Below are 19,395 nucleotides of genomic sequence, written 5' to 3' on the forward strand. Positions count from 1 at the left end.
ATATAGCGCTAACATATTCCGCAGCGCTTTACAGTTTACACACATTATCATCACTGTCCCCGACGGGGCTCACAATCTAAATTCCCTATCAGTAGGTCTTTGGAATGTGGGAGGAAACCGGAGTAAGCGGAGGAAACCCACGCAAACACAGGGGTTTAGAACATACAAACTCCGTTCAGATGTTGTCCTTGGTGGGATTCAAATCCAGGACTCCAGTGCTGCAAGGCTGCAGCGCTAACCACTGAGCCACCGTGCTGCCCATATAAAAGCCAAACCAAAATCTCAATTTGCAGACACCGTGTTTCAGGATGTTGCCCCTCATCAGTGCAAAGTGTGAGATCTGGTATGACTAGATGAGAAGCGTTTGACCGGGATCCAAGGGGTAACATTTCTCCTTGTGGGGAGTGACAAATCAAGCCTCACCTGCCAATGCGAGGAGACCTCTAACCCCTGCAATGCTCCTTTTGGAAAACAATATGCAAATTGGAGCTTCAGAAAGGAAGAGGACTTGAACGCTAGTGCCACCTACTTCAAGTAGCGATCCTAGAAGTCAATATCGAGCCTTGCCATATGACTTCAACATTCAACAAATTCAGTAGGCTTATTTTTAGAATTGGACAGCACCCTGTTCCCCCCCTATGCTCAGATATTAATTGTGCAACAAAGAATTACAGAGAAACTGTCTCACCATTTACGTCATTTAGCTCTTGCGCTTCCTTTGCCTTGCGATGTCTCTAAATTAAAAGAAAAAGAGATATAAGGACCTCTATCCATGTAAGTGCAGGATCTACTGTATTTGTCAGCACTACACAGCTATACATACTGGATCAAGATGGGTATTATAGTCAATGGACCTTCAAAGGCATACGGTCTCCATATTAATCTTGTGATAATTATTTTTTGGGGTATGTGTACTCCCACTTTCTCTAAGGTTCTATCAAACTTTTTCTAAAAAAGTTTCTACACAAACTTGAGTACGGTTCATCAGCATCGCCCAACTGGTGCGCTTTAATCTTTTCACTGCCACAGACAACTTCCAGGACTAGAATGTGTGTACTCTTATCACCATTTGGGTTGCGATTGCCACTGGAGGCCTACAAAAGGCTCCTGTCCCTTCCATATTTCAATGGTTCTTCTCACATATCTTGAGCAGTTCACAGCTCTACAGACTCCGGATTAGATGCGGATTCATCCGCGCGGATTTTGTAAAATCCGCAGGTGAAACCGCAGGTCAAAAGACCTGCGGTTTTACCTGCGGATTGCTCTGCGGTTTTTCATCTCCTCAATGGAGGAGATGGCAAACCGCAGCAGAATCCGCAGAAAGAATTGACATGTCAATTCTTTCTGCGGATTGAAAATCGCAGATAATCCACGCGGAAAATTCCGCACCGTCTGCATTGCGGTTTTTGATTCCCATAGGGAATCATGGTACTGTACACAGCAGCAAAAACTGCTGCGGGTCTGCAGCGGCCAAAACCGCTGCGGAACCGCAGCAAAATCCGCAGCGTGTGCACACAGCCTTACTTTCTGGTCTCTCGCAGGGCGGGAACGTCTCCTTGATTGACAGTTCTGGGGAGTAGAAGAGCTACCGTTTGTGTAGAACTATAAGCCTGTGTGTCCACAATGAGTTTTTGACGTTGCGTAATCCATACATATCTCCATCAATAAAATTTTGTCAAATACAAATATCGGGAAGCTCAGCACAAGTTTTACTGTCACACGTTCCGCTATCAGTGTCTGAGAAAGTCTTCGCTAAATTTATATATTGAGATAACAGGGCATTTGAACAAGCACACAGCTCTGCACATGGCTTGGCGACAGGGAATTGTGACTCCTCAAGACTGATCAATGTGTCATGATTTCACCCCTCAATGTGTCCGGGATGCAGTTACTGACAGCTCAGTTATCCAGTCTGGTGCTGAGCTGTTGGTGTTTCGATTGGCCAGCTGAGCTGTCAATCTGAGACTGGGAGGTTCTGGGATGCCTTCAGGAGTTCCCTGTCCAAGGTGAGTGCCCAGCTACTTAGCTCGGCTGTCAGTCGCAGACCTCTGCCAGAAGTACATTCAGCTGTGTGGTTTGTCTCTCTGTGCCTTGTGGAACTTTTTGCTGCCTGACCTTGAACCTTATTCTGACCATCCGTTTTGCCTGCTCCCTTTGCTCTGATCTGTTTTCCTCCTGGTATTCTGTCCTCGGACCGTCACCTGGCTACGCCTTTGTCACTTCTCTTTGTTTATGACGTATCCTTCTAGCCCTTGACCTCAGACTTCTTGACTACCCCGACTCTCGACTTGTCCGCGAGAAGTGACTCAGTGTTAAAAAATGGGCTGGAGACAGCTGCTGGGGATTTAAGGAGTTAACTTCTCTAGTGGAACATAACAAGTGTGTATATTTACCCAGGTTCTGGCAGCCGAGCTCCATGCAAACAAGCTTTACACTATGTAAGATAAAAGCACTTACTGCAAGAGAAAAACAGCAGATAGAAAAAGCAAGTCACTTGCAAGCTTACTTATTTTCTTGCTGTTTACCTAATTAAAGCAATTTAATACCTTTGCCATGATCTTATATTGTTTTTGATGCTGTAGTTTTCGTCTCTTTAAGGTATGTCATGTATTAAATAAAGCTGCCTTGTCTGGTATTTGGCTTTAACAAAACTTTGATACAATGATATGTGGATTACATCCATTTTTGTTTCTGCAGAGGAAACGCACGTGTTTTTTACCTGGGAATATTCCATGTGCACGAAGTGCATACAGACCAATTGCCTACATGGAAAAAAAAAAATCAAAAAAAAAAATCACAGCATGAACTACTTTCGGCAATTTTATGGACCAGAGTAAGGCCATGTGAAGGCAAATCCTGCACCCATACGCAATGTGGACTAGGAAAAATAGCTGCATCACTCAAAAAGTACAATTCATCCCAAAAAAAGATAAAATTAAAAAAAAATTGGCTGTGGCAGGAAGGGTTTAACGAAAGTCTTTCAGCCCGAAAACAAGACGTTTCACATTCTGTAGATCAAAGGGACCCACATGATTCCAATATAACAGTTATCACCTATTCAGTAGATATGGAATTACTTGATTCAACAGGTATACCCCTAAAATGTTTCAAGTCATCAAATGATGGAGTTTGGGCTCGTCAGTTTTGACGATTTCGGTGTTACTCACCTGTCTCGGCCTAGCGCCGAGTCCTACTCTCCACTCCCGGGACAGCATCCAATTGCTGTAGTCTACACCAGGTTTCCCAAGTAACTCCTTGAAATGATCACCTAATGCCTTTTCAGTCCACGTTCACACGTTCAGTATTTGGTCAGTATGTTACATCAGTATTTGTAAGCCAAAACCAGGAGTGGGTGATAAATACAGAAATGGAGACGTGTTTCTATTATACTTTCCCTCCAACTGTTCCACTCCTGATTTTGGCTTACAAATACTGATATAAAATACTGACCAAATACTGAACCTAAAGCAGACAACTATGCACTGTCTATGTATTCAGTAAGTTTTGTTTCAGTCACCATGTGATGCTGTTTGCCTCACCATCCAACTTTATCAACTTTCTGAATTTACTTCCTGACTCAGACCCGCAGTTAGCCCTTTATCTGTTGTAACCATAACAAAATCTTATAATGTGCTGTTCACACTACAATACTGCTGCAACAGTGTAGTTTTCCTTTGCAGCCAAGTATTCAGTTGGCCTGTTAATCACTGTGGCCTGCAGTCAACCATTTATTTGCTGATTGCCTATGTCTCTGCCAAAGATGATCTGTATGCTGCTTATATACAACTCTGATGTTAACCATTTGTTTACTGCAAGTTCTGGAATGACTATACATCTACAATTGTATAGTCACACTCCTAGCTCGTTGTCTTTTTGTGTTTCCTGCTCTGCTGTCCCGATACTCACTGATCCACATGCCATCCGGCAAGTCGTACCCACTATGCCATCACCTTTGGCCCGTGCTGCTCACTGTAACCTACATTTTAGAGTATCCGCCTTACTGGGTGAGGCCATAACAATCTGCTTCTAGACATAGAGATAAGTGGCATGTATGTCTCGGTGTATCTTGTATTTTTATAACTCTTTAAGCTTTGATGCAAAATTGTGCCAATAAGTTTAACGTGTCAGATGGCATTTTTGTTTGCGAAGAATCTACTTTCAGAACATATATGGGTATGGGGAAATGACATTTTTACATTTATAATTTACATTAGTGTGCGTGAAAATAGTCCTGAAAACCCTGATGGTTATATATGTTTTGCAGAGCATTACACTCCCCTGGGTAATCGGATCCAACATGTGAGCTGATACTTTGCCTAAACTCTTTATTTTTCACGAAAGTTGATCTCATTGCCGCAGCAAGACCGCGGTGATGACGATTTCCCTCAGGGTAGAAACAGGATGCAGCAGTACCACATCCTGCTCGCTCAGGGTTCACCGGGCTGAAGAAAAAAAAAAAAAAAGGAAAAAAGGGCCGCTATAGATGTTTTCTCACTTCATTGTTTCAGACTCAACCTGTACTGTGCTGCTGTCAAATTTTAACTTTTTTTTTTTTTTTTACATGGGCCAATAAACTGCACGTGAATTCTACTTACTGGTGTGCTGCCTTCAATTTTTTGGATCATTGAGATACATAGCTATGCTCAGGAGCTGCATACACAGAATGGCAGGCGATTATCCAGGACTATTTTCCCAGTTGCTTTGTCTTTTATTTTAGATGCATTTCAGTATAGAAAAGTTTTAAAAAGTAAGACTACTGTAGTTGCCAGGGTCGGTTTTAGACAAAGTGGAGTACTGGGCTAAAGTTGAAAGTGGGGCCCCAAATGCTCACATATCGCACCATCACACAAACATTTCAGCTGTATTCACATGCGCTGAGTTCAGGCCGTTAAACGAGCGCGATCGACGATATTGAAGATGTTCGATCCTTGTTTCCCGGCCTCTTTACACAGATGACGAACGATGGGCACGAAATGATCACTAGTAGATCAATCTGTCCCCATACAGGATCATGTTATCAGCAGCACATCTGCAGTTTTCACTGGGCGATGTGCTGCTGAAAACAATGATTTCTGTTCCAGCATAAACAATCCGATCACTCGATGAATATGCAGGATTTTGCTTGTTTAGTATAATACACCCCCCATAGTCCTCCATATAGTATAATGCACTCCCCATAGTCCCCATATAGTATAATGTGCCACATAGTCCTCCAAATATAATGTGCCCCAGATCCCTTTGTATACTTTAATACACCCCCATTGTCCTCCATATAGTATAATACTTTCCCCATAGTCCAATAGACTCTTAATAGCCCTCCATGTAGTATAATACGCTCCCCTTATCCTCCCTATAGTATAATGCACTCCCTATAGCCCTCCATATAGTATAATGCATCCCATAGTCCTCCATGTTGTATAAGGCTCCCCCATAGTCCACAGTATAGTACAATGCACTCCTCATACTATAATGCACTCCTTAGTCCTTCATATAGTATAATGCATTCTCCATAGTCCTTAATAGAGCATAATGCAGCCACCCAATAAAGTATAATGCAGCCCAATTAATATAGTATAATACAGGATCCCTCAGAGTACATTGCAGCCCTACAATAAAGTATAATGCACCCTCCCCCTCAGCGTATAATGCAACCCCCCATGGTATAATGCAGCCCCCCAACACACAGTGTGATGAAGTTGAATGAGCAATGCAGGGGGGGCCTCTTTCTCAAGCTGCTTAATGGCATTTAGGAAGCTAATAAACAACACCAACAAAAAACGCATGAAGGTATGTACAGCTATTAACTCCTGGGCGCACCAGCCACCCCCCCAAAGGTTATAATACTACTAATACTGATACTAAAATGCAGCCAAATTATGGCTGTGACAAGCGGCCTGGTAGCTACAGGCTTCAATATGGACAGAATGATGGCTCAATGGTTAGCACTGTAGCCCTGCAGCATCAGGGTTCTGGGTTCAGAACCCACCATCTGCAAGTAGTTTGTATGTTCTCCCCGTGTTTGAGTTTCTCACTGGTTCTCCACAGACATATTGATAGGGAATGTAGATTGTGAGGTTTGTAAATCACTTTGAACTGAATGGCGCTGTATAAGAGAGTCAAATACATATGGATACGGCAGGCCTCCGCCATAGGACCGATTTGGCAACGAGCAAAGAAGCCACATAGAGATTTGGCAGAACCCAGTTGTAATAATAAGATTTAATTAATGGGAAGCCCTTTGCAGCAACCTGTATGTTTTTGGATTAGAGTCAGGCACTTGTAGGAGACAGAGGAAATGATATTGTATAACCTGGCCCGTTTCCTTAATCTCACACCCTATAAAGAGTCCTGGCCGGGACTATAGTAACAGCGTGGCAATTGGTGTACACCAGGAAGACTATGGCTTAGTGGCCGTACGGTGCACACACAATCACTTGCTCATCGCACCAGGTTCACCCAGTTGGTGCAGTAGAAAGAGAGGCTGTCGGCAGAAAATGACTGTTCAAACCAAGCACAGGCACTTGACACACCCATTACACGGCTGAACACTTCATGCGAGAGAATCGTATGCTATACGCAAATGACCCTCGGCTCAAACTCTGCTGCAAGAGTGAGCCGAGTGTCATTTTACTATGACCTGATCCTCTCGAATGTGAAAATCGAATGACAAGTGCGGAGAAGATGGAGAACTTAATCTCTCCATCTTCTCCATTGTTTGAGTAGGTGTATATTGGACTGCATTCGAATGACATCCGATGTTTTGCACAAGTAGACTTGGGTGCGCCATCCGATATATGCTGCCAATCGCAGCATGCAGATTTTTTTTTATTTCTCATGCAAGAAAAAAAATGTTAGTTGGCACTGCTCCATAGTATAGCAATGGAATGAGTGGTATTCGATGAAACATGGTATAGCACTTGCCAAAGTTATACACTGGCTATTCGACAGTGTGAGCGAGCCCTTATGAACTTCTCCAGATTACTGTAGTCGAACATGAATTGGGACTATCTTCCCAGCAAGAGGCACAGAACATATTGTATAATTACAGATATATAACCTTGTCATTAAACTGTACACTACCAAGTCTTTCATTTAACTGCTCAAAAAACAAAACACGCCTAAATGTAAGCGATGGAAACAGTCTAAAAGACACTAGACAGCCAACACTCCGCAAAAGCCCATCTCCAGCCAAGGTCAGCCTCGGCAAAAGCCCATCTCCAGCCAAGGTCAGCCTCGGCAAAAGCCCATCTCCAGCCAAGGTCAGCCTCGGCAAAAGCCCATCTCCAGCCAAGGTCAGCCACGGCAAAAGCCCATCTCCAGCCAAGGTCAGCCTCGGCAAAAGCCCATCTCCAGCCAAGGTCAGCCTCGGCAAAAGCCCATCTCCAGCCAAGGTCAGCCTCGGCAAAAGCCCATCTCCAGCCAAGGTCAGCCTCGGCAAAAGCCCATCTCCAGCCAAAATCAGCCTTGGCAAAAGCCCATCTCCAGCCAAGGTCAGCCTCGGCAAAAGCCCATCTACAGCCAAGGTCAGCCTCGGCAAAAGTCCATCTCCAACCAAGGTCAGCCTCGGCAAAGTCCATGTCCTGCCAAGGTCAGCCTCGGCAAAAGTCCATGTCCTGCCAAGGTCAGCCTCTGCAAAAGTCCATGTCCTGCCAAGGTCAGCCTCGGCAAAAGTCCATGTCCTGCCAAGGTCAGCCTTGGCAAAAGTCCATGTCCTGCCAAAGATCACACTGAAATCAGTGGTACAAAAATTTTAGAAGGCTGGTGTAGCAATGCTTGGAAAATTAACATTATGCATTGCATACAGGGCCAAGTGTCTAATAGGGTAATCAGAGGACTATACGAGGGCCCCGCATGGCAGATGTTGGCTGGGTCGTTACAGAAAGGTCCTGCTGACATGAAAAGGTGGAATGGAGTAGCCGTGCTGTAGTAAACCTGTTTTGGTCATGTCATTTTAGATAAAATTGTGAAGAAAAGTCAGCTATGATAAATATATATTGTTTTAGTGGGATTTTTACTAAATGTTTCCAGCAAGCAAAACAGCGAAGCAGCAAAATCACACAAAAAAAAAGTTAGGACACCCCTATGCTATTGGGGGTTGTGTCATTGGTGACAGTTTGCCCCTAGTCCTGCTCCCAGAACCCCCAATTTTGATGAAGGAAGTTGCATAAAGTCATGAATTTTCCAATGCATATGGTGAAAAATTCATTGTTTCATGGCTATCTATGCAACACAAGGATGGCCAGGGTCCATCTGAATGGCTATGCTGTACAAGGGGCCGCCGTTCTGTCCGACTCCTCTTTAGAGCAGGAGGAGCAATTACCTACGCAGTTACCTTCTACACCATTGTATTTTGCAGGCCAAACTATTTGGAAGGAAGACAAGGTACAGTGACTGGTAGAGATAAACGAACCCGAACTGTAAGGGTGTGTGCACACGCTGCGGATTCTGCTGCGGATCCGCAGCGGTTTTGGTCCTGCGGATCCGCAGCAGTTTCTGCTGCAGTGTACAGTAGCATTATAATCTATGGAAAACGAAAACCGCAGTGCAGACGGTGCAGATTTTTCTGCGGTTTTCAAATGACATGTCAATTCTTCCTGCGGATTCCGCTGCGGTTTGCCATCTGCTCCATTGTAGAGATGATAAACTGCAGGGCAAAACCGCAAGGTAATCCGCAGATTTTACTAAATCCGCGCGGACAAATCCGCAGAGCATTCCGCAGCGTGTGCACACACCCTAAAGTTCAGGGGCTCGCCCGAGCTCAGACTTCTCCTGAAGGTCCGTTTTACAGTTTGGGCGCGAGAAATGGATCAATTTTCTAGCTCAGAAGTTTTGGCTTCCATTGGGGTTCGGTTTCTAGTTCATGGTACCCAAACCGAACTTTGAACTAAAGTTCGGTCTAACCCGTACTTCCATGGGTCCACTCATCCCTAGTGACTGTTTCAAGAGGCAAAGTTTTTTATTCTTTTTTTTTTTATATAGAGGTTGCCTTTCAGAATATGCCATAAATGACAGATGTGAGATGTGTTCTGCATCACAGTCGCGGTCACTGGACAGATGGCTATGCAGTGGCAGATATATCATTGGTAAGATGGGGTAAGATAAGAGATCAGGGGGCCACTTCCACTTGGAATCAAACATATTATTCGACTTCGGCGAAGACCCTCTTGTTGGCACCAGAGCATGCTCAGATAACACCTTATCCCAGCAAGTGCGCTCATCACTAGAGATAATACGTACGTTTAGTAAACATTTCGCGTCCAGGATAAGCGATAACGATCCGAGAAAATAACTTTCTTTGTACGCGTCAAGTCACTATAGGAATGAAAACTGTCCGGGCGTCTCTCACGGATGACATCCATTCGGCCCCTCTCCGGCACAGCGCTGTCATGTTTGATAGAGGAGATATTTGGAAAACAGGAAAGTGGAGTGGAAAAAAAATAAGAAAAGAAAAAGGGGGATTGATGACAAAGCGCGTAGAGGAATGTGTGAAGATCAATGAGTCCCGGCCTTGTGCGGGTGTGAAGTTCGGCGTTTTCTGCAGGCGACTCAGACTGTTGTGATGGCTGCCATCATCGTTCCCGAGTCAGACGTGCAGACCTCTCGATTTATACTGCAGCTTCCACCCAACCAAAGTCTAAAAAAGGAAAGAGGGGAAATGCCCCAGCTGAGATTTACAGCAATGAAATCCCATTACTAGTACTCCTGGAAACTTCTAAAGAAAAAAAAAAAAGGCCTATCCACTGTCCTGACAAGTATATTCCCTATGATAACAATTCTCGGTCAGGAGGATTCAGATAAAAGGATTTTAGGGTGCAGTAATTCCCTAGCTCACCTTTTCCAGAATCCCTGCCAAAATTTGGAAGTACTACAAAGCTCGGGTGCTAACCGAGTGACTTTGGCGTCCTCGAAAAATGCATTAGAGTCGCCACAGCTGCATGTCTTGTGTCTGTTCGACAGCAGGCGTGGAGACGTATTTTTCGAGCAGGCCGAAGTCACTCAGCTAGCACCTGACCTTTCTCGGATAACACCTTATCCCAGCACGTTCGGTCATCACTAGAGGTTTGATCTCCACGATTTTAAGCTTGTGAAGAATTAAAGGAGTTGTCCACCCAGATACCCTCAGAGATCTGATACTGGTGAGCTATGCAAAGTCCGGTTTTACACATCCACGTGTAGCCGTTCAAGCATGGTTCTCTTTTCCCAGACTTGACAGACTATGAGGTTGCGGAATTAGGGTTGGATCTTGCGACCAGTCCGTGCATCACGGTTAGGACTCAGACTGGGACACATGGGTGCGTGAACGCAGCCCAAGCTGTTTCAGACACCTGTACACAGACTGGCTGTGGATCTCCCGACCCGAACAAAACTTACACCTTGACCAAAAGTATGAGGTTGCTGAGTTCGGGTTGAGAGACCTGCGGCCAGTCCGTGCATTGCTGTCTGTGCTTGGACTGAAGCAGCCTTAGGGCTAATTCACACAGCAGTTTTTCATGTACAAGAGCCATCTGTTTTTTTTTTTTCAGAAAGCAGTCGTACCTCTGAAAGGATATAGTGTTGTTCACATATCTGTGATTTTTTGCAGACCAAGGGGTCTGTGAAAAATTGCGGAGACATGTCCGCCGATATTCATCCAATAGCTGGATTAAACTCAGCAATTAAAATCTACAGGTCTATTACAAAAAAAAAAAAAACACAACGGATAGCGCTCGGATGTCGTCTGTGTGCTGTCCGTTTTTCACTGAAGATACAAGGTGGAGAAACTTCTTTTTTTTCTCATCTGTGGACAGAACTCCGACGGAACCCTCTGAAGGTACTTGGTCCGTTTATCTTCTACGTGAAAAAAACCCCCTGATGTCTGAATGAGGCTTAAGGATAATTCACCAATATATCAGCCCTGGACAACCCTTTTAAGTTTTTTACCTAAAATCCACACCATCCAGGGTCGATATACAGAAATCCAGGTATGTAGATGAATGGGTGGCACTCGGTGTTCGATAAAAAACAGTACTTTATTTGAGAAGATTAAAACATGGATACAAGGGATCGGGTCACCTCTGGGACAACAGCCATTTGGTTGGATGTGAAAAGGCCGATGTCCCAGAGGTGACCCGCTCCCTTGCCCCCATGTTTTAATCTTCTCAACTAAAGTACAGTTTTTTATCACACCGAGTGCCACCAGGATTCTATTAGACGCTATTCATCTGGGGTAAAGCGCCTGTTGTTCCTGAGGCTGCAATCAGTCCCGTGGGTTCCAACAAGGTACGCTTGTTGAAATGGTGCCGGTGATCTTTCTTTTGCATTCAATATACAGAAATAGTCCGATGATGCCAACCAATTACTCTTTGCTAACAGAACAAGATTCATGAATGAATCTAGGGTAGGATTTTGAGCCTCACTACGCTGTGCACCAACTGCCTGTTTGTGTTCCTATACCCTTCCATTTCCAAAATCCCAATTGGATGTCAGAGAATGAGGAACATTCTAATTTTACATTCAAAGGCCGGAAATACACCCAGACTGCCCAGAAAAGGTTCACATCTGTGCTAACAATTCTGTTTTTCTGTTCCGGAATTCAATGATATCTATTACAAGAAGGAAAACACCGCCCGTTGACTATCATGGACTCGGTCAGGTTTCTGTTCGGAAAACACATCTATAAAAATGAATCAAGCTGTGGTCACACATGTGCACTACATCATTCACACGAGACTAATAGGGAGCCCTTTGGTTAGACCCCCCCCAGCAATTATACACTTATCACCCATCTACCGTCTTTAAAGTGGACCTGGCACTCGAATAAAAGTGGCCAGTTGTTGCTCAGGTTGTTCTTGATGCTCCCGAGTATTTATTTCCCCCCCCCTTTTTTAGATCCGCCATACGGTTCCAGAGATATATAACTTTTTATTCCGTGCTTATTGTAGTGGTCTTTGCTAAGGGGGAGTGGTTAACGGATTATCTGGGGGGGTGTATGTATGCTGTTTTGCATACTGTGAGTCACGCCCCCTTGTAAAAACAATAAAACTTAATTTTAAAAAGCAAAACCTGGACAATTGACCAGGTAACAGGTCCTCCTAAAAGTGGCTTCTAAAATTTTTTACGTTGACCTCCTAAGTGGGTGTCTCACACTCAGGACCTTTACGACGCCTTCACTCGGTGCCCACCGATGCTCAACACGCTGTGTATAGATGTTTCTGAGTGACAGATTCTGGGTGTGGGATCTTCACTGATCATAATCTCAGATGCCTAATGTGGGGAGGTTGGTCTGACGGACGGATCTGCCTAAGGAGAGAAGCAGTGTAGGCGGAGATATAGAGCCAGGGGCGACAGGTGGCCGTTTGGCCATTAGAGGGCAGTGAGGAGCATAGGAGAGAGTGGTTATGTAACTGCCATGGGTCAAGGTCACTGCCATTGGTCAAAGGTTTCTGTCAGGTGATAGTGGGCGGAGCCACTGCGACTGGGAGTATAAGAGGTCAGGGAAGGTTCTGGAAGTTCCAGTCAGCCAAGGGAGCTCACTAGAGAGGAGAGTTTGCTGTAGGTAGAAAGACGGAAAAGGCCTACAGAGAGCTACTGACAGTGGAGACGGTCACGGGGGGGTGACCCAACAAAAGGACAGTGGCTGCGGACAGAGACACACTGTGAGTGTCAGGTGAAAGGCGTACTCTAAAGGGTGAAACGCTGTGGTGGAAGTGCTTAGAGCAGCCACAGCGGGGAAGAGCCATAGAGGACGCCACGAACGGTGACATAAGAAAGAGAAGGTACCCGGGTCTGTGCAAAAGTGAATTCTGGACTATTCCTGTGATGAAGTACGGTGGTCGTACGAAAAGCGGCGAATAAAATCTGAACTGTTGGACACAACCCTTGTCTCAGTCTCATGTCTGCCGGTTCCACGACGTGGGTCACCCCCCAGTCCTGTTGGATCAACACCACCTAATCAGCACTCCCCTCGCCCATCCTACACTTACACCCCAAGACAGCAAGAAGTACCATATTTTATCAAGGTGTCAAATTAAATCTGAAGAAAATAATTTCTTATGGGGTTGTCCAGGACTTATGATATTGATAACTCATTGAAGAACACAGAAGCTGAGCTGAGGTACCCAAGAATAGTCCCTATATGGTGAACAGAGCTGGACACTTAGCTTACAACCATGAAGGACCTACAAACAGCTGATCGATGTCCTACGGGCGGGTCATCAATATTTAAGACCTGGACAACCACCATAAGAAATAACATCTTGATGTACAGGTTTGTGAATACTTTGACACTGCCTTACTCTCTTGGAATTAGAGAGAAAGAATAGGTAACATGAATCCAGCCCAAACAGTTCACATTCCCCTTGCTCAGCGTCTCATGACAGTGCCTGCTGGCAACCATCTTACTTCAAGAGATACAAGGACAGTCACTATTAACCATTCACGGACAGAAAAAAATAATTATTATTTACACATATTTAACACTTTGCTCTGAACATGTTCCCATGGGGAATGTTCACCGAAAAAAGTGTATTGACCCAAAGCAATGGCATGGCACTGTGAGAGGTCTGCAGGTTCATAGCCCCATTTTGAGTAAGCTGTGATGTTCTGAATCTACCGTTTCTTTTCTATCATAGTCAGCAATCTATGCTACAGTAGATTTTCTATGAGAAGAAACCAAAGGGGCAAGGCTTCACTGCCCATGAATGCCCCTGGAGCACCCATCAGGACCCTCACTGCCCATGTACATCAATGCCCCGGAGCACCCATCAGGACCCTCACTGCCCATGTACATCAATGCCCCTGGAGCACCCATCAGGACTCTCACTGCCCATGCACATCAATGCCCTTGCAGAACCCACCAGGACCCTCACTGCCCAATCACATCAATGCCCTTGGAGCACCAGGAACCCTGAAGCACCCAGGACCAACACTCTCACTGCCCATGCACATTAATGCTCCTGGAGCACCCGGGACCCTCAATGCAGATGCATATCAATGCCCCTGGAATTCCCACCAGGTCCCTCACTACCCAAGCACATCAATGCCCCTGGAGCACGAGGACCCTTACTGTGCATGCACATCAATATCCCTGGAGCACCCAGTACCATCAATGCAGATGCACATCAATGCCCCTGGAGCACCCACCAGGACCCTCACTGCCCAAGCACATCAATGACCTTGGAGCACTCGGGAACTTGAAGCACCCAGGACCCTCACACTCACTGCCCATGCACATCAATGCCCCTGGAGCACCCAGGACCCTCACTGCCCATGCACACCAATGCCCCTGGAGCACCAGGGACCCTGAAGCACCCAGGACCCTCAATGTCCATGCACATCAATGCCCCTGGAGCACCCGGGACCCTCAAAGCAGATGCACATCAATGCCCCTGGGACACCCACCAGGACCCTCACTATCCAAGGACATCAATGCCCCTGGAGCACCCAGGACCTTCAATGCCCATGCACATCAATGCTCCTGGAGAACCAAGGACCCCGAAGCACCCAGGACACTCACTCACTGCCCATGCACATCAATGTTCCTGGAGCACCAGGGACCCTGGAGCACCCAGGTTCATCACTGCCCATTAATGATCCTGAAGCACCCAGGACCATAACTGCCCATGCAGAACAAGCACCCAGGAACCTGTCACCAGCTCACCAATTGTTCTTCCTTACTTAAAGGTACTAAACACTGCACACTGAGGAGTACAAGACCAGCCATTTTTATCTGCTCTGATCCATTCATCTATCCAACATAATTTCAGCCTTGCCAGTACTGATGCTCACCTGTTTTCCTGCTTCAAACACATCAAGAAGTCCGCTCACTTGCTTCCTAATCAATCCCACCAAAATAATCAATACAACTCACTTTGTGCATCAGTTCTTGCAACCTCTTCTCAGAACATACTCGGAGCAGGTATATGAAGCGGGCTCAGGAACTGAGCCTGCACAATACACAGTTGGTACTGGCTGTGTTATAGTAGCTAGCTCCAATTGCTGCTATTTAAACAAAACCTGAGCGGAAACTCTCCAAATTGTCCTCAAAAACTTGGAGTTTCCACTCCAAAAGTTCACCAAGAAGACTTAGTGTCTTTAAAGGGAGCATTGTCTGGCCTATAAGACTCTCTACGGCAACTGGTAGTCTCCTAAAGGAGGTGCAATATTGTCAATACAACCCCATCCTTCACCAGTCATCGTACTACAAAAATGTACTCCGCTCCTCCCTCCCCTTGTCCTTACTGCTGGCTTAATACTTCGGACAGATCCCTAGAAGGAATGTACGATGTGCTGCTCCGGGAAACAGATCCACAGCTCATGCCAACCACATTTGTAATGTCACAGAGTGTTTACGAGATTTCTGCTGTCTGGTAATAAAAAGGGAGTTTGGAGCATCTGAGCGCTGCGGTCGGAGTGGTACAAATTATGAGCCGCAAATAGCAGGGCATACAAGATGTACGAGAAGAAAACCATTCAGCCTGTGAGAACCATGGAGGCCGAACTCAGACCTGCTCAAACCTATGGCCAGGTGGCCAACGTAACACCCCGAGAGGAGGCTGTGTGTGGCCTTAAGTGAGAAGTCACTTCTGAAACAGGTTCCTTGCGAAATCTGCTCCGAAACGTGAGACTGTTAAAAGTCTGCGGGCAGAAGAACATTGTGCTTAAAATAACGCATCAAAAACCTCTTGGAGAACCACCTTAGGCTATGGCCTCACTTAGATGCTGACGTAGACGCCGAGTTTTCCAAGGAAAAGCTGCTTCAGGAAAGCGAAGGCGGTCATTTTCCCGAAGCAGCTTTGCTGGGGTGGGGGGATTGTAGTCTTTCTTTTGGAGAGCCTACTGTTAGAATCTATTACTCTATACTGTTAAATGTAGAGAATAGGAACATTCGGAGCGAAAAAAAAAATTTAGTGGATTCCACATGAAAAATTTGATGAAATTTTCTGCCTCCAAAAACTTAGTGGGAGCATATCTTAAAGGGAACCTGTCACCCCCCAGGGCGTTTTGAAGTAAAAGAGCCACCTTCAGCAGCACTAAAGCTGCATTCTGTGAAGGTGGCTCTTCTGTTTCTGACCCCTAGTAATGCATAAATATTGACTTTTATAAATAGCTCCTCATACCTGTAATGCGTCCCATAGGTATGGTGTGTCCCCCTGTACCATCCGTCTGCCAGCCGTCCATCATGCCTCTATTGTGTCTGGGCGCCGCCTCCTGTGTAGTATGCCTGTGTGCTGTGACAACTCTAGCTGCAGCTTCCCCCATCCCCCTCCTCCTCTTTCTTTTTCCTCTCTCGGCACACAAGCAGGTCACTGGCAGGTCAGCTCATCAGACACTGCCTGCTGAGGGAGGAAAAAGAAAGAGGAGGAGGGGGATGGGGGAAGCTGCAGCTAGAGTTGTCACAGCACACAGGCATACTACACAGGAGGCGGCGCCCAGACACAATAGAGGCATGATGGACGGCTGGCAGACGGCTGATACAGGGGCATGCAAAACACAAGCTGCGGAGACACCATCACGTGTTTCTCAACGCAAGCAATGACTAGCCAGGTCTTTCCCCGGGAAGGAACAACCACGGGAAGGGCAGTCTCCAATGAAGGAAACCACCTATGCCAAAACGTATCCATCCACAGACAGCTGTTTCGGGGTATTGCCCCTCATCAGTGTGGAGTAGGAAACTGGCTAGTAGGAGCAATGCCTAGTAAAAGACTGTGAAAAATGAGGATTCAGGATGGGATGGGCTACAGGAAAATAGGCAAGCAGCTTGGTGAGAAGGCAACAACTGCTGGTGTAATTATTAGAAAATGAAAGAAACACAAGATGACTGTCAATCTTCCTCGGTCTGGGGCTCCATGCAGGATCTCTCCTCATAAGGTAAGGATGATTCTGAGAAAGGTCAGAACTCCACACTGATGAGGGGCAATACCCCGAAACAGCTGTCTGTGGATGGATACCATGTTTTGGCATAGGTGGTTTCCTTCATTGGAGACTGCCCTTCCCGTGGTTGTTCCTTCCCGGGGAAAGACCTGGCTAGTCATTGCTTGCGTTGAGAAACATGTGATGGTGTCGCCGCAGTGTTGGATGTTGATCTCCATGAGTTCATTCATCCTCCTTTTTCACTGGCTGATACAGGGGGACACACCATACCTATGGGACACATTACAGGTATGAGGACCTATTTATAAAAGTCAATATTTCTGCGTTACTAGGGGTCAGAAACAGAATAGCCACCTTCACAGAATGCAGCCTTAGTGCTGCTGAAGGTTGCTCTTTTACTTAAAAACACCCGGGGGGGGGGGGGGGAGGTGACAGGGTTCCCTTTAAAGTAAAAAGTAACCTGTCTACCTGTAGTGTGTCCTAGGTGGTCTACAAGGTCTCATGCACACAGAGAGAAGGACATGGATCTGTAGTGTGAACTGGCGAATGTTCCCTCTGAAAGTGGTGTATTCTACCCACGTTCTTCTACACTAAATCATACCACACATATCCGCAGTAAGTCAGCCATGTCTGACCTTATCCTTAAAGGGGATTGTCTCATACACAACACTTAGGCCAGTTTCACACATCCAACATTCACAGTCCGAGTATAGGCCGTGATGTATGGAGCTAGGCCGGGGTCACACGAGTATAAAAAAAAAAAGTCCAATCTTCATCCAGAAAAGTGGGACGATTTCTTCTCACTTGTCTTCAGTCTGCTGTCCGTATACAATCAGCTTTTTTTAATTACCGTAGTCATTTACAGTTACCTATGCTACAGAATTGAAATGCATCCATAAATATCGGATGTCTTACTGATGGTCTGATTTTTTTCTCACACCTATCCGATTTCAGAGAGAAATCGCAGCATGCTGTGATTTTTTCCTCACACCGAATACAGCTGAGAAAAAAACCCCACAAAACTGCACGGCCTCAAAATTTGTCTACAGGAGTCCTGGTCGCACATGCTCACTACTGCTCCACTCACGGTCTACAGGAGTGCTGGTCACACATGCTCACTACTGCTCCACTCACGGTCTACAGGAGTGCTGGTCACACATGCTCACTACTGCTCCACTCACGGTCTACAGGAGTGCTGGTCACACATGCTCACTACTGCTCCACTCACGGTCTACAGGAGTGCTGGTCACACATGCTCACTACTGCTCCATTCACAGTATATAGGAGTGCTGGTCACACATGCTCACTACTGCTCCATTCACAGTATATAGGAGTGCTGGTCACACATGCTCACTACTGCTCCATTCACAGTATATAGGAGTGCTGGTCGCACATGCTCACTACTGCTCCATTCAGAGTATATAGGAGTGCTGGTCGCACATGCTCACTACTGCTCCAATCACAGTATATAGGAGTGCTGGTCACACATGCTCACTACTGCTCCATTCACAGTATATAGGAGTGCTGGTCGCACATGCTCACTACTGCTCCATTCACAGTATATAGGAGTGCTGGTCACACATGCTCACTACAGCTCCAATCACGGTCTATAGGAGTGCGGGACACACATGCTCACTACTGCTCCATTCACAGTATATAGGAGTGCTGGTCACACATGCTCATTACTGCTCCATTCACAGTATATAGGAGTGCTGGTCACACATGCTCACTACTGCTCCATTCACAGTATATAGGAGTGCTGGTCACACATGCTCACTACTGCTCCACTCACGGTCTACAGGAGTGCTGGTCACACATGCTCACTACTGCTCCACTCACGGTCTACAGGAGTGCTGGTCACACATGCTCACTACTGCTCCACTCACGGTCTACAGGAGTGCTGGTCACACATGCTCACTACTGCTCCACTCACGGTCTACAGGAGTGCTGGTCACACATGCTCACTACTGCTCCATTCACAGTATATAGGAGTGCTGGTCACACATGCTCATTACTGCTCCATTCACAGTATATAGGAGTGCTGGTCACACATGCTCACTACTGCTCCACTCACGGTCTACAGGAGTGCTGGTCACACATGCTCACTACTGCTCCATTCACAGTATATAGGAGTGCTGGTCGCACATGCTCACTACTGCTCCATTCACAGTATATAGGAGTGCTGGTCACACATGCTCACTACTGCTCCATTCACAGTATATAGGAGTGCTGGTCGCACATGCTCACTACTGCTCCATTCAGAGTATATAGGAGTGCTGGTCGCACATGCTCACTACTGCTCCAATCACAGTATATAGGAGTGCTGGTCACACATGCTCACTACTGCTCCATTCACAGTATATAGGAGTGCTGGTCGCACATGCTCACTACTGCTCCATTCACAGTATATAGGAGTGCTGGTCACACATGCTCACTACAGCTCCAATCACGGTCTATAGGAGTGCGGGACACACATGCTCACTACTGCTCCATTCACAGTATATAGGAGTGCTGGTCACACATGCTCATTACTGCTCCATTCAC

At 46.1% G+C, this 19,395-nt stretch overlaps 2 protein-coding genes across 2 annotated transcripts in view; one reads left to right on the forward strand and one right to left on the reverse strand.

Moving 5' to 3' along the window:
• The window catches only part of CCDC69 (coiled-coil domain containing 69), a 39,924-nt gene that overhangs the window by 14,750 nt on the left and 5,779 nt on the right, over nt 1–19,395 (reverse strand). Inside the window, exon 2 of the mRNA XM_073567946.1 lies at nt 689–734. Coding sequence (XP_073424047.1) covers nt 689–734 — 46 coding nt within the window. The remainder of the gene's footprint in view (nt 1–688; nt 735–19,395) is intronic.
• Nucleotides 1–19,395, forward strand: part of LOC141083605 (ganglioside GM2 activator-like) — a 115,083-nt gene that overhangs the window by 4,819 nt on the left and 90,869 nt on the right. The window lies entirely within an intron of this gene.

Source organism: Dendrobates tinctorius, unplaced genomic scaffold (assembly GCF_039654945.1).
Source record: "Dendrobates tinctorius isolate UK_male_01 unplaced genomic scaffold, ASM3965494v1 ptg000020l, whole genome shotgun sequence".
Classification (NCBI taxonomy): Eukaryota; Metazoa; Chordata; class Amphibia; order Anura; family Dendrobatidae; genus Dendrobates; species Dendrobates tinctorius.